This window comes from Thermobia domestica, chromosome 4, assembly GCF_964235325.1.
Source record: "Thermobia domestica chromosome 4, izTheDome1.hap1.1, whole genome shotgun sequence".
NCBI lineage: Eukaryota > Metazoa > Arthropoda > Insecta > Zygentoma > Lepismatidae > Thermobia > Thermobia domestica.
Window position 1 is genome coordinate 29,566,838 of NC_137457.1, and position 14,662 is coordinate 29,581,499.

A 14,662-nucleotide genomic window follows, 5' to 3' on the forward strand; every position below is an offset into this window, starting at 1 on the left:
TCAGCAATTACATAGGTTAAATTTGTTAATGATAGATTTTCTTTTACTTCTCTTAAGAGTAGTTGGTGTAATATTATTATTTTAAATGCACATGCCTCAACAGAAAATAAGGATGGCGATTTAAAAATACAGTTTTTATGAAAGAATTGAATTTCAGTTTAGCGTCCCTTTCAGCAGCGAGGCTATGTGAGACGTGGACCTACTGATTAACGTGGAATCCGAACCACATGAGCTCCCGCCGGGAATCGAACCCGGGTCTCCCGCGCCAAGTGCGCGTACGCTAACCGCTTAGCCACGGAGGAGCTCAGTTTTTATGAAAGAATAGAACGGGTATTTGATCATCTCCTGCGATACCATATGAAAATTCTGTTAGGCGGTTTCAATGCGAAGGTAGGACCAGAGGGTATTTTCAAACCGATTATACGGAATAAATGTTTGCATAAGGAAGGTTGTGACGATGGAGTTAGACTCGTGAACTGTGCAATATCCAGAAACCTTATCGTGAAGATTACAAAATTACAACACCGCGACATTCATAAATATACTTGGACTTCATCAGATGGAAAAACACATATTCAAACTGATCATGTTTTAGTAGACAGAAAAGAACAATCTAGCACAACTGATGTTAGGTCGTTCAGAGGAGTTAATTGTGATAGTAAGAGAGAGACTATCGTTGAATAAAGGAAATATTCAATATCTGAAAACGGAGCGGTATTTTTTTTTTTTAAATAGAGGAGAGTCAGGTGAGAGGGGAACCAGATTGAAGTGTCGAATAGATTCTCGGTTTTAGAAGGTTCGGAGTGCACTAGTGTTCAAGATACTTGTTTGAAATTAGAGATAACATTAAAATTTCAGCAAAAGAAATATTGGAGCACCCAGAAATACGTAGGAACAAACCATGGTTCAACTAGGAATGTACTAAAGTAGCAGAGAAGAGAAAACAGAAGAAACTGCGTTGGCTACAAAATCCGAACGAAATAACTACATAAAATTTCATTGTCATCTGGCAGAAAACTTCTAAAACTTTTAGAACAAAGAAACGCGACTTTTGAAAGTTAAAATTAATTAACTTGAAGATAATAGTGAAAACAAAAACATTCGGGACATGTATAAATGCATCAACGAACTTACGAAGGGCTATCAACTTCGTACTTATATATTAAAGAAACCTAAAGGAGCAGTTCTCACTGATCAGAATAGCATCTTAAATAGATGGAAAGATTTCTTTGACGATTTGCTTAACACATAGCCAAAAACTAATGCGCGTGGGGAAAATGAAATGCATGCAGCATAACCGTATATTCCAGAACCTAACCAGACAGAAATAGAAATCGCTATTTAAAAATTAAAGAAACACACATCTCCGGGTGTACACGAAATTCTGGTTGACTTAATTTTAGCTGGAGGGGAAAAATTGTAGAGCAAGATATACAAACTCTTTCTCATTATCTGGAACAAGGAGGAATTACCACAAGGGTGAAGAGAATCAATCATTGTTCCAGTTCAGAAGAAAAGCAACAAAACAGATTTAATAATTATCGAGGCATTTCTCATCTGTCAACATCCAATAAATCCTCTTAAACATTGTATTAGCAAGATTGACTCCATACGCAGATGAAATTATTGGAGACTATCAGAACGGGTTTAGGTAAAATCGATCAACTATCGACCAGATATTTACCATTCGACTAATACTTGAAAAGAAATGAGAGAATACAACATCCTGGCACATCAATTATTGACTTTAGACTCTGGTAGGAGAGAAACATTGTACAACATGTTTACAGAATTTGCAATACTGACAAAGGTAGATTAATTAAGATATGTTTAAATGAATCCCGAAGTAAGGTTCGAGTAGAGAAATTCTTGTTCACGAGCTCTCACGTTGAGAATGACCTGAAACAAGATGCGTTGTCGTCATAATTATATAACTTTGTTCTGGAGAACACTATAAGGAAAATCAAAGACAGCAATCAGGTGCTAGAGCTGAATTGTATTTGCCAGGTTATGGCGTATGCTTATGATGTAAATTTAATAGGGAATGATAGAACAATAGAAAGGAATGCAGAAATCTTAATTAACGCTTGCAGGGATATAGGCTTAAAAGTAAATGCAGAGAAAACTAAATAAATGGAAGTTTGTCGGGATCGTACACCAAAACCATAATTACTTTTTTTTAAAAAAAATATGTCAACTGAAAGCAGGGATTTCGTGCTATTATTCAGTTAAAAATCTTTTGTTGTCGCTAATTCTGTTGAGGAATTTGTAGCTCAAAATATAAAACGATAATCATGTCTGTTGTGCTGTATGGTTGCGAAACATGGTCACTGGCTCTGAGGGAAAAATCGCAGACTGAAAGTATTTGAAAACAAGATTCTTAAACCAATATTCGAACTCCAAAAGGAACGGGAATGGGGAAAGGCGGAAACTTCATAACGAGGAACTGCATAATTTTATATCGTTTACCAAACATTGTTAGGGTCATAAAGTCTAGGAGGCTCAAATGGTCAGGTTATGTAGCCAGAATGGAAGAAATTAGAAACGCTTTCAAAGTTGTAACTGGAAATCCAAATAGGAAAATGACTTAGGAAGACCGAGGCGCAGATGGGAGGACAATATTAAAATGGTTCTCGCAGAGATTGAAATATAAAGTAGAAACTGGGTTCAGTTGGCTAAGGACGGAAATGAATGGAGAGCTTTTGTAAACGCGGCAACGAACCTCCTATGTCTATTGGTGTGTTATATTAAGTTGTTGATACGTTTAGCTTCTTTTTATTTGACAAAAATGTTGTTACAGGAACTAAAATGTTTTTCTGTAGTAAAGAGGATTTGGATTCGAGGTTAGCTATTTACGTTAATATTAAAACAATTTGGTGGTGATCTTGATATAAAATTTCACCCATACTTTCTTTCAAAGTCCCTCTCTCTCTCTCTCTCTCTCTCTCTCTCTCTCTCTCTCTCTCTCTATATATATATATATATATATATATATATATATATATATATATATATATATATATATATATATATATATTCCCGTTTGTATGGGCGCCCTTTTAGTAGACTTGTCCACCGCCCTCATTAGTATCCCAGCACGGCCCTGATTGTCACTATATTTCTGTTTCTTTCATTTTACGATGTGCTGATATACCAGCCATCTTAACTTTCATAATAATTTATGAAATAATTTTTTGTTACAATTTGTATAGTCATTACAATATTGCGATGGAATCAATTTCCCAACATCTAATACAAATATGGACGTACTTCTGGTGCAGGGGCTTTCCGCAAACGTATATAAAAAGTAAAATTTCTCTTTCTGCGAAACAGGAACACACGCATTGGATTATTCTTCGAAATATTGCAACGTGAAAAATCCTGAGCGTGAAAAATCAGTTTGAACCCCTTTCTGAGAAACATGATTCTGCGAAACAGGAACACACGCTCGAAACAAGTAGAAGCTACATTTTCTGTGAGGAAAGCTCACACTGATGCCCAGGAAGTTAATGCTGTGCGTTTGGGGGGGATTGGAAAGACTTCGTGCATCACGAGCTGTTGCCGACAGACAAAATTATAGATTCGGACTAGTACTGTCAGCAATTAGGGTGAGTGCATCTGAATCTAGCAATCGAGAACCAGTGCCGTCCCATGGTGGGGGAAGGGGCGAGCGAAGCAACGACCTCGGCGCCGAAATAAGGAGTCACAAAATTCGGGAGGAAAAAGAAAAGAAAAGAAGGAAAAAAACAGAGAGAAAAAATTACTTGGAATATTTTAGATCAACAGCAGATAATGTTATTGATGCTAGGAAAATGCATGTGCACATATATAAAATTGAAGGAAAAAAGTAATCAAAGTGCTCAAAATCAAGGAAAAGCAGGGTTTATTTTTTGAAAATTTTCTTACGCTTCGCGCCAACCATGGGGGCGCTTCGCGGCTTGTCTATCGACCTCATTCATATGTACGGGAGCGCCGTCGTATACTCTCGCCGAGGACTAGCTCAGGAGAGTAATGCTCCCGGAAGTAGGAACGAAAAGCACAGTTTTGATTGGTTGGCGTTATCTATGTCTTGCCACGTTGCATTCAAATAGTAGTATTCAGACAATTGTTCTTGTGGTTCCTCGTGGCTGAGTGGGCTAGCGCTATATACTAATAACGAAAGTCTGTTTGGCGTGAGTTCAAACCCGGCCCGAGGAAACTTTTTTTACATTTTATAACACTTTTTAAATTAAAATAATACGAAAATAATACTCAAAAATGTAATTTACTTACTTTTGTGCAGATAAGTAGTAGTAGTAGTAAAAACGGGTTAGAAGCCCCGCAGGGCTCGTTTTGTTGCCCTTGTACTCCATGATATAAGGCTCGTTTTGTTCCCCTTGTACTAAATGATATAGATTTTGTGACCAACTTAAAACAACTGGCTAGGTTAGCGCGTAAAACAGCTGGCTAGAGTAGCGCGCGAAAAAATGTACTTCCGGGAGTATTACTCTCCCGAGCGGGTCGTTCTCGCCGAGGGTGCTGATTTTCCACGGTGCGGGACAGTTGAGAAGAAGTGGTTGGAACTGAGTACTACATTGACAAAGCGAGGATCGCATATATTTTTTTAACGACTTGTCACAAGTGGGGGAGGGGGACTTAGGTAGGAGGTTTTAATGTATCCACCGTATAGTCTGAAACCTCACTCTGTCAGACTATTATTTGCTTCGTTATCTACACAACTTTCTGAATAACAGAGCCCTCTGGAAACTATGTGTTACAATTTTTTGACCAGAAACCACGTAAGTTCTGTAGCAACGGGGTTATGCCGTTTCCGAACAGATGGCAGGACGCCATCGAATAATGTGGTTCATATTTGGTTCCATAGTGTTATTTTTAAATAACAATAAATGTCTCGCTTCTCAATTTTGACCTCCGAAGTCCAGTATTTCTAAAGAATTTCATTTACACTGCTATGCCGTGGAAAATCAGCGCCCAGGGGAGAGTATACGACGGCGCCTCCGTACATATGAGTAAGGTCAACAGACCGGTCTCAAAGCGCCACCATGGCTGGACCGAAGTGTAAGAAAATTTTCAAAAATAAACCCTGCTTTCCTTAGATTTGAGCACTTTTTATTACTTTTTTTCCTTCCATATTATATATGTACTGACCCTAGTCAAATGAAAAATACTGCTGTTGATCTAAAATATTCCAAGTAAGTTTTCTTTTTTTCTTTCCTTCTTTTCTTTTTTCCTCCCGACTTTTGCTTCCCCTTTACATCGGCATCCGGCACTGCCCCCAACAGTACGACACTGCTCATTTATTTAAGTTGAAACAACGTTATAAGTTTTAAATTAATACATTTTTAAAAAAACGCTAAATGATTGCACGAAGAAAATATCAACAAGACAAATTCGTTAGGTATACCAACAGATGAACAGTATTGCCAATCAACATAAAGTTTTTTTTTTTTTCAAATGGCTCTTAGCCAGATTACCTATTAAGTATTTCAAATCGATATGTTAAATAAAAGCTTTAAAATGTCACATTTATTATTTAATGTTTCAAATCAACGACGCTACAGTATCACAAACATGCAAAGTGAGGTACCGGTAACTTCTTCCACAGTAACAGTGCAACTGATATGGACGGGTATGGCACATCCATAGTACCAGCGACGCAACTAGACTATATAGTTGTCGCCTGGGGCAAAAATTCGCCTTAGCGCCCCCCTTGACCAACCATACCAAAACCATCCCCGAATACACCTGATATTGGCATCATACAGTAATTCTCCTATTCCATTTTTTTATTCAAGTGGCAAAGCTTGATTTCAAAATTGCAGTACATAGGCCTAATTTAATTTTTAGTACTATAGTATTTGTAGTATTAGTATTAGTATTAGTATTTGATTATCAAATTATCTGAGAGTAGCATGCTTGACCTATTCTTATCATTATAACAGGAAATCACAATATTTTTGGAATTATATCGGGATGTGCATATGTGTTGATTGAATCAACGGTCTGTTGCTTTAGAATAGAATATTTAATTATGACAAAGAATTAAGCTGCTGTCTCGAGTATTATACTCGGACATTTTGCAAATCTCTTAAATCAATGTAAGCTAAATGAATGAAAATACAAAAAGCTGGAAATAAAATTTAACTTTGCGGGGTCTTTTGTCTGCAAAGGATTTTACAGTATCCCCCTTAGATAGCTTTGAAGCTAACTTATGCTCTATGGATATGATCCTAAGATTGGTGAGTCGTTGTTGTCCTGTTAAGTTTCTGAGGTGATTTTTTTTTATGATCTTTAGTTTGCTAAAACTCTTTTCCTTGCTTTATAATGAAAACAAATATTTTTCCAATTTTGCCCCCTCCAATCCGGCGCCCGGAGCACAATCTCCGTTTGCCCCCCTTAGTTACATCACAGCATACTACCTTAGTGTTGGACACTATGGTCATGATATGACGTATTTCGAATAAATTGGAATGTAGTTACAAAGAACTGAAAATTTGACTTTTTTTTTTGAAAGTTTTATCTTCTTTGAAAAATGCTTAGGTAAGTACAATATCAAGGTAACTATGTTGTTTGCAGTGGACGAACAAATCATTTTGCCATTTACAGCACTTTGATCTTAACTATTCCGGAGTTATGATAAACGTTGCTAAAGTTTGCAGCACTGCTTACTGTGAGAAACTAGTGGTATAATGTTATAAAAGCAAAAGAAAACCGCTATAATTTTAAATACTTTCCGTAAATACGCCATTGGAGATACTGTTCAGCTGTTGGTATCGCAGAATAAGTCAGACGATTTCCCCTTCTTGGCATTTTCTTTGTGAAACTTACAGTCAGTGGCGTATTTAGGGGGGTGGCTTCCGGGCTTAAGCCGCCCCCCCCGAAATCTTACTATAGTAAAGTATATGAAATATCTTACAGAATTTTCACACTTTCAGGCAAAGCCCTTCCCGAAAGTTAGCAAAGCCCCTCCCAAAACAAAATCGTAAATACGCCACTGCTTACAGTGCTTTTTAAAAACTAGTTTAGAAGTTATAGAGTTGTCTGAAGTTAAAAAAAGAAACTCACCCTGTATGTTAAAAAGGGCTCTGATGAAGTATTTTAACCCATGTTTGAGAGATAAATCCCATCTGGTATGTATATTGCTTTGTTTTTACCATGGTTCGACCATCATTACAACTGTACCTTCTCCAAACAACACACATCAATATCTTGGTATAATAATTCAAAAATACTTGTCTTTGGGGTGGCACATTTTCTGTATTGCCAATAACTTCCTGATATGAAAATGATCAAATAGTAACGTTGCTATTGTTTGTTTTGCTTGGAAATAGCGTCCTAAATAATGTAATTTTTCGTCCTTCATTAGATTTTAATTTAAGAGTCAATACCACAATGATAATACATTTATAGGATGCTATCAGACTAATCCGATCTTAATTAAACTTTGCACACTAATCTACGCAATACACGTGTGAAATATTTTCCTGCGTAGACTTTTGGTTCCCTATCACCCATCAAAGGTGGGGTTTAAACTTCGTGAAATTTTCATTTAAAAAAAAAAAGTATTACAAAATAGTCCCTCGATGTCGTGAGTTGAACTTATTTGATCTTCATAAAACTTAGCATGTGCTAGACACAAACCCGAGCGGCTCGGAGAAACATAATGGTGTGCCACATTTTCTATATTTCGAGTAAACTGGGAGAAAATGTTCAACATTCCCATGCAATTCAATGCAATGGCAGACACAAAAACGCTTTCCCTGCAATCTACAGGTGCATCTCCAAAATTAAACTGCCTACATACTCCTCTATGGTTTAATCACAATCCATTCCACCTAATAACTCTTTTTCACCGGAAGTGGCGCTTACGACTATGTTTGCCCGAACCGCTCAGAAACGTTTTCCTGTGCGGTCCTTTGATTCCCAAGTTATGATCCACCAAAGCTGGTGCTTGAACTTGATGAAATTTTCACAAAAGTCTTTCAATCTCGCCAGATGAATTCATCCGACCTTAATAGTACGCACTGATCTACTTGGTACATTATGTGAAATATGTTCCTGTGCACATCTTTGGTTCCCGAGTTATGACCCACCAAAAGTAAAATTTGAACGTGATGAAATTTTTACAAAAAAAAAAAAAAAAACGAAAATATTTCTGAATGACATTACATAAACTCATTCGACCTTCATCAGACTTAATATAATGGAAGACACTGGCCTGCTTAATATTGTATTTACTTTGTAACAACTTACATAAGTTATTACAAAATAAATAAGTTATTAAAAATAAATACAAATATCATTTAAAAAGTAGTTAAAGGAACCAAGACAGCATGATAAGTCATCAATTACTGTTAAGTTCATTTTTCTAGTCGCTGTCTTAACCTAGATTTTTTGGTAATTCAAATTCTGGTCACACTGTAATTTCTATGGATGGCAACACTGAAAATACTTCCGATTCGTATTTTCGGGTGTAGAATAACATTATTTTTTATTGTAACACGTTGCATTTCATTATCTCTTTTCACTTACGAAAAACGGGCAAAAGAATAATTGTTAGCTTTCGAAAAATATTTAGTAGTCTACCCCTTAATCCCCTCACTGCTTGATGCGGAGCATTGAAGCTTCCTATACCACCCTAGCAAGCTTGCCCAGAGCTCTATAGAGATCCTGCCTCAAGGCTGCAAAGTCTTGAGCAACTCTTTTTTACTTCGTAGTAGAGAAAAACTGTATTGTAGTATTTCTGTAAATACTGTTGTTACTAGAGAATTTTATAACAAAACTGGTAGTGGGAATCGATTTCGGACTCTCATATACTTAATCTAACTCTACCTACCTCTTCAAAGGGAAGAACTTTCACAATATCATCTGTGCTACAAAGGAACGATAACTCCAACCATCAAAATTTCATAATAGTGTTGTGTTATGTTTGATGAACTTCGTGAAATCTAGCTAAGAGGAAAATAAACATCCAAATCACGAAATAACGCTCGGAAGTATATTTTGCTATTATTTGATTTTGCTTTACTTTTTTCTTGAAGATGCTATCTTACCTCCCGGCTTAAGCATATAGGAAATAATAGTTTCATTCCAGGTGTAGATGCGTGTGTGTGTATTTTATTTCTAGGTAACTACTGGCAGAATATGTGATGTTTTATTTGCAAGGGCGACCATGTTGTGGTTTCCAGGGGGAGACAAGTATAAGCGACATTTCAAATTTTGCTGTAACGATTCTTAAAAAAAAAAAAAAAAAAAAAAAGTGTTTTCGATCTTCCGAAGTACAATTTACTCTAGAGGGGGCAAGCGCCCCACCTTGTCCCCCCTGATGGGCGCCCTTGTTTATTTGCACTTTCTATGGAAATTAATATTTAAATGGGTATAAACGGCAATAGAGGCTGCGTTCCACAGATTTGCACGCCGGTAGCTTCTAAGTTCGATTCACCGATTATGTTTCGGGTGATAAAGCAATTTATTTATTCTCAATTTTCTCAAAAACTACGCATGAGGTTCTATACTCACTCAAATGATTTTGCAGTTCAAGGAGATCTATCCTAATGTACGTATTAAATCGAACTTAAAAGCTTCGAACTTGGAACTTAGAAGAACTTAGAAGAACTAAGAACGTAGAACTTAGAAGCTTAGAACTAAGAGCGTAGAACTAAGAACGTAGAACTAAGAACGTAGAACTTAGAACTTAGAAGAACTAAGAACTTAGAAGCCTCGAACTTAGAAGCGATAGTACGTATTAAATCGATCACATCACTTAGTATTTTTTTCAACTTCGCTAAACGCTAATAATTTTTCATAGTTTTTTTCTTCTTACATATACTTATATTACATTATAGTTATTGTATTCCAGCCTCCGGAACGATTGTACACCTTCAATGGCACGTTTTACGCTCGGGAGTTTGGTCCATCTTGTCCTCAACCAGACATGCCAGCAGGAATGGATGAAGACTGTCTCAGGCTTAATGTTTGGAAACCTAATGTACGTATTAAATCCTTTAGAAATTTTATTTATTTATTTATTTATTTATAAATGTTTCAGAAACAGATCTAAGTCCATCTTGCACTCAAACAATGTAACAAAGTATATAAGAAATAACAAAAAATAAAATATAAAATAAAAACAAAAATAAAAAATAAAATAAAAATAAAGTAAAAAACAAAAAATAAAAAATAAAATATATACAAAACATTAAAAATAAAATATATACAATATGTACAACATTAACAGAGACTTCAATTTGTTTCTAAAATGATTTTCACAGTCGAAAATATCAACATCTGCCGATAAACTGTTATGCAATGATGCCAGTCTGAAATATAAGGAACGTTGCATAACTGATAATCTGGATGTTACATATGACAGTAAGATATGACTGCAAGTAAGGCGAGAAGGTACACGAAAACTGAAAACAGGAACAATTAAATCGGAGTTAATTTTTCCCATTGATAATTTTATGGAGAAACAGAAAGTCTGCCACCATGCGTCGAGTAAATGGAGTTGAGTTGATTTTGAGTTTAACGTCCCGTTCAGCAGCGAGGCTATATGAGACGTGGACCTACTGATTAACGTGGAATCCGGGAGTCTGAATATTAAGTTTGTTTAGGAACTCCATTTTATTAAGACTGCGCACTGAAGAAACTCTTTGTTTCCCAATGGCTAGAAAGAAGTTAAAGACAGAATCAAAACGGGATAAATTTGAAGCACAGGCCATACTCCATGTTGGTGAGCAATTTTCAATTTTAGGGAAGATACAAAAGCTTTGAAGAAAATACTGATTGATTTGAGATCGCGAATTTCAGTAAATCTGTAAAGAATACTCAATATTCTCGTAGCACTCTTCATAGTAACAGTGATGTGATCAGCGAATGTAAGTTTCTCATCAAATACTACTCCGAAGTCTTTATGTGTCGGAACTCTTTCGATAGGACTGTTATTAAAACAATATCTGTGATAAATTTTATTTCTTTTCAAGGAAATGCATTTTTGAGAGTTCACTGTTACATTTCAAGTTACACACCAGTCAGTAAGTTTAGTGAGAATTTGTTGAAGTCATAGAGCATTTTCTATGGAAGAGATTTTAAGGAAAATTTTGCAATGGTCAGCGAAGAGAAGGATGCTCAAAGATGATAAAGAAAGGAAGGAAAAAGATCATCCATGTAAAGAAGAAATAGCAGGGGACCTAGAACACTACCCTGGGGAACCCCAGAAAGAACTGGGACAAATTTGGATGATGCATCAGGCAGAACAACACGTTGCATAGATCAGTAAGATAGTCCTTTAGCAGCGACAGGAATTTGTCGTGAAGATTAAATATGTTGGATAGTTTGTGAAGAAGCAGATGAATGTCAATTTAATCGAAAGCTTTTGAGAAATCTAAGTATATTACACCCAGTTGAGAAGTTTCTGAAACACAGTCTACAGCATGTATAAGAAATTCGGATAAGTTGGTGAGGCAATTATTTCTGTTGCAGGAAGCCATGCTGCGCAATGTTCAAATAAGGGGTTTTGAACTTGTAAAGTCTGTCCTTTATGATTTTCTCACAAAGAATTGACAACGAAGAAAGAAGAGAAGTAGGTTTATAGTTAGCAAGGTAGTAGGTTAGTCTTTCTATGAGAGTATTTCAAAACATTTTCGGTCTAACACGTGTTCATGGTATATAGTGCCATCTATGGAACAAATAATGTATTAGTTTCAATTGTCTAGCTCTATCAGTTGCTGTGCGTTGAGCTCGCATGTTGTATGACAATGCTCCAGTGTACACTACTGATATTACAAAGACTGTGGCACTTACTCTACAGCCCAGATTTAGCTCTGTAAATACACACACACACACACACACATATATATATATATATATATATATATAGGGTGCGGCACGTAAAACCGGACCGTCGTAATATTCTGGTATATTGTGTTTTTGGCAACACTTAAATAATCTACCTTCCTACCAAGAGATGGCGTGTCGAGGTCAGGTCGACTTACGTGACCTGCAGCAGTCACGTGCAGCCGCAGCCAGTGAAACTTGTCGAAACCAGTTGAGAAAAAGGCCTCGTTGTGTTAAGCCGGGTGAGTGTCAGTGTGTGATAATGCCGTATTCGATACCCGAGCGTGTTGCCATTGTTGAAGGGTTCATTCTCACTGGATCTTTTGTGAAAACAAAGAATTTGTTTCGGGAGAAATTTCCAGGACGTTCTGTGCCAGCAAAAAGCACCATTCAGGAATTGATTGAAAAATGGCAGCGTACAGGATCGGTTCAAAATGCTCCCAGGAACAGACGACCATCTGTCTGCACACCTGAATTAAAGATGCAGATGGAGGAGATAATGACAAGAAGTCCTCGAAAGTCAACCAGGAGATTGAGTCAACAGGTTCATGCGAGTGAGAGAAGTTGCAGACGTGTTTTAAGGGGACTGAAGTTAAAACCGTACCGGATAAGTGTTGTGCAAGAACTGAAGGAGCCTGACCTGCAGAAGAGGGTGCATTTCTGTTCATGGCTGTTGAGCAATGTTGCCAGTGGTTTCTTAGATCCACTAATGCTCATCATGAGTGACGAGGCGTGGTTCCACCTGTCTGGGTACGTAAATTCCCAAAACAACCGGTATTGTTGACAGAAAATCCACACGCAATCCACCAGGTACCCTTGCATGATGAGAAGATTGGTGTTTGGTGTGCCATTTCCGCCACACGCGTTATTGGGCCCATATTCTTTGAGACGACAGTGAACAGTGACGTGTATATGGGAATCCTGGAGGAGTTTTATACACACTTGACAGAAGAGAAGCGTCAGTTATGTTACTTTCAGCAGCAGGATGGTGCAACATGCTACACATCAGCTGCATCATTGCCCCTTGTGCATGAGATGTTTACACCAGAGAGGACAATCAGCAAAGGCTTGTGGCCTCCTCGGTCACCAGACTTGTCCACGTGTGACTTTTACTTATGGGGACTGTTAAAGGGAAGAGTATACGAAACAAATCCACACACAATTGAAGAACTCAAGACCAGGATCCAGGATGTCACCAATAGCATTACAACACAAGAACTGACAAGGGTATATATCAGCGTTTCCCAACCGGTGTGCCGCGGCACACTGGTGTGCCGCGAACGGGCCGCTAGTGTGCCGCGAGGAAATCGAAACAAAGTTATTAATTCTATAGCAATCAAATTGCAAGACATAGGGAAAAATGTATATTTGTATTTAACATAAACATGAACCTCTACTATGAATCTACAATTTTGAGTTTCACATTGTTACTTTTCTGTACATTTTTAATGTTGAAAATAGTATTCGTTATCATTGTTATTATCATTATTGCTTCTTCATTGTTACAGACTATTAAGTAACTTGAAATTTTAAAATACATTCAGTCCTTTCGACAAAGCAAACGTGCATACAAATTACCTACATTTGTGTTTTAAAAGTAAAAGAGATTTCTTTGTTCATTCGTTATTTAGTGATCTTCCTTCTTAGTGAAAGGTTGGATACAGTTTTCAAGAAAAAGTGTATTTTTAAAAGCCTTGGTCCCATATCTCATTGCAGTTGTTTTCTATTTTTAAATTAGAATTTTAAAAAAATAAGCATAATGATTTACCACGGGGGGGGGGGGGATCAATGATCGAGCTTTCTTCTCTGTGAGAAGGAGATCAGTAATCAAAGAAAAAAATACTACTATATTTTATATTTACAAATAATAATAATAATATCTATATGAGTGTGCCGCGAGAATTCAAGTTACACCTGTAGTGTGCCGCAAGTTGAAAAAGGTTGGGAAACGCTGGTATATATGAATCTCCTCAATCGTGCTCACATGTGTGTTGAAGTGGGCGGAGGACACTTTCAGCACCTGCTGTGAAGGTGAGTAGTCATATTCAATACATTACATTTCATTTTATGTGTTCACTTTACGGGTCGGTTTTACGTGCCGCACCCTGTATATATACAGGATGGGCCATTTTAATCAATCCACGGAAATACCTGAGAAATGGTAAAACATAGAAGAAATGTTTGAAGTACACGTTATATATTGCTAAGGGGGAAAACCAATTCCACCAAAAGTACCCCTCCCCGTCCCCCGTAAATGGGGGTAACGGGGGGTAACTTTGAAATGTCAAATGGGTACATGGGTCGAGTAATACCTCGTTCGAAAGGTCTTGGAAAACTAAGTAAAGCTGTACCAAAAGATGTTTCATATGGAGCACCAGTTTCAAAATGGCCGCCATGATATGGTTCGGAAACTCCAGTACCCGTAGTATGAAAACCATGGAAGGTAAATGAATGGAACAAAATTGAAATACGTAAATATCATAGAGCATATCGAATGGTGTGGTCCCTGTGATCCCAGTGGCCTCCCTGAAGGGATCTTGGGGGCTAACTTCAATATGTTAGAGTAAAATTGCCATAATGTATAGAGAGAAATCCAAGTCCTGCAAAATAATCTCTTCCTGCGCTCTGTATGCGAGTGGGGTGGAAAGTAACTGTGAAAGTTCAAATGAGAACTCTACTTTAATTCGCAAATTAAGGTTACGCTACAAATAGGTATGGTGTGGTTGAAACATTTGTTTATATGGATGACGCCGTAGTGACTAAAAAAAGGCGAAATTTTATTTGAATGGTAACGCATATCTCTATGACTGAGTATGATTTGATGCGA

At 37.1% G+C, this 14,662-nt stretch overlaps 1 protein-coding gene across 1 annotated transcript in view; it reads left to right on the forward strand.

Annotated features, from left to right (window-relative positions):
* Positions 1–14,662, forward strand: part of LOC145683799 (carboxylesterase 4A-like) — a 105,010-nt gene that overhangs the window by 50,053 nt on the left and 40,295 nt on the right. Inside the window, exon 3 of the mRNA XM_081755385.1 lies at positions 9,860–9,988. Within this exon, the coding sequence (XP_081611511.1) occupies positions 9,860–9,988 (129 nt within the window). The remainder of the gene's footprint in view (positions 1–9,859; positions 9,989–14,662) is intronic.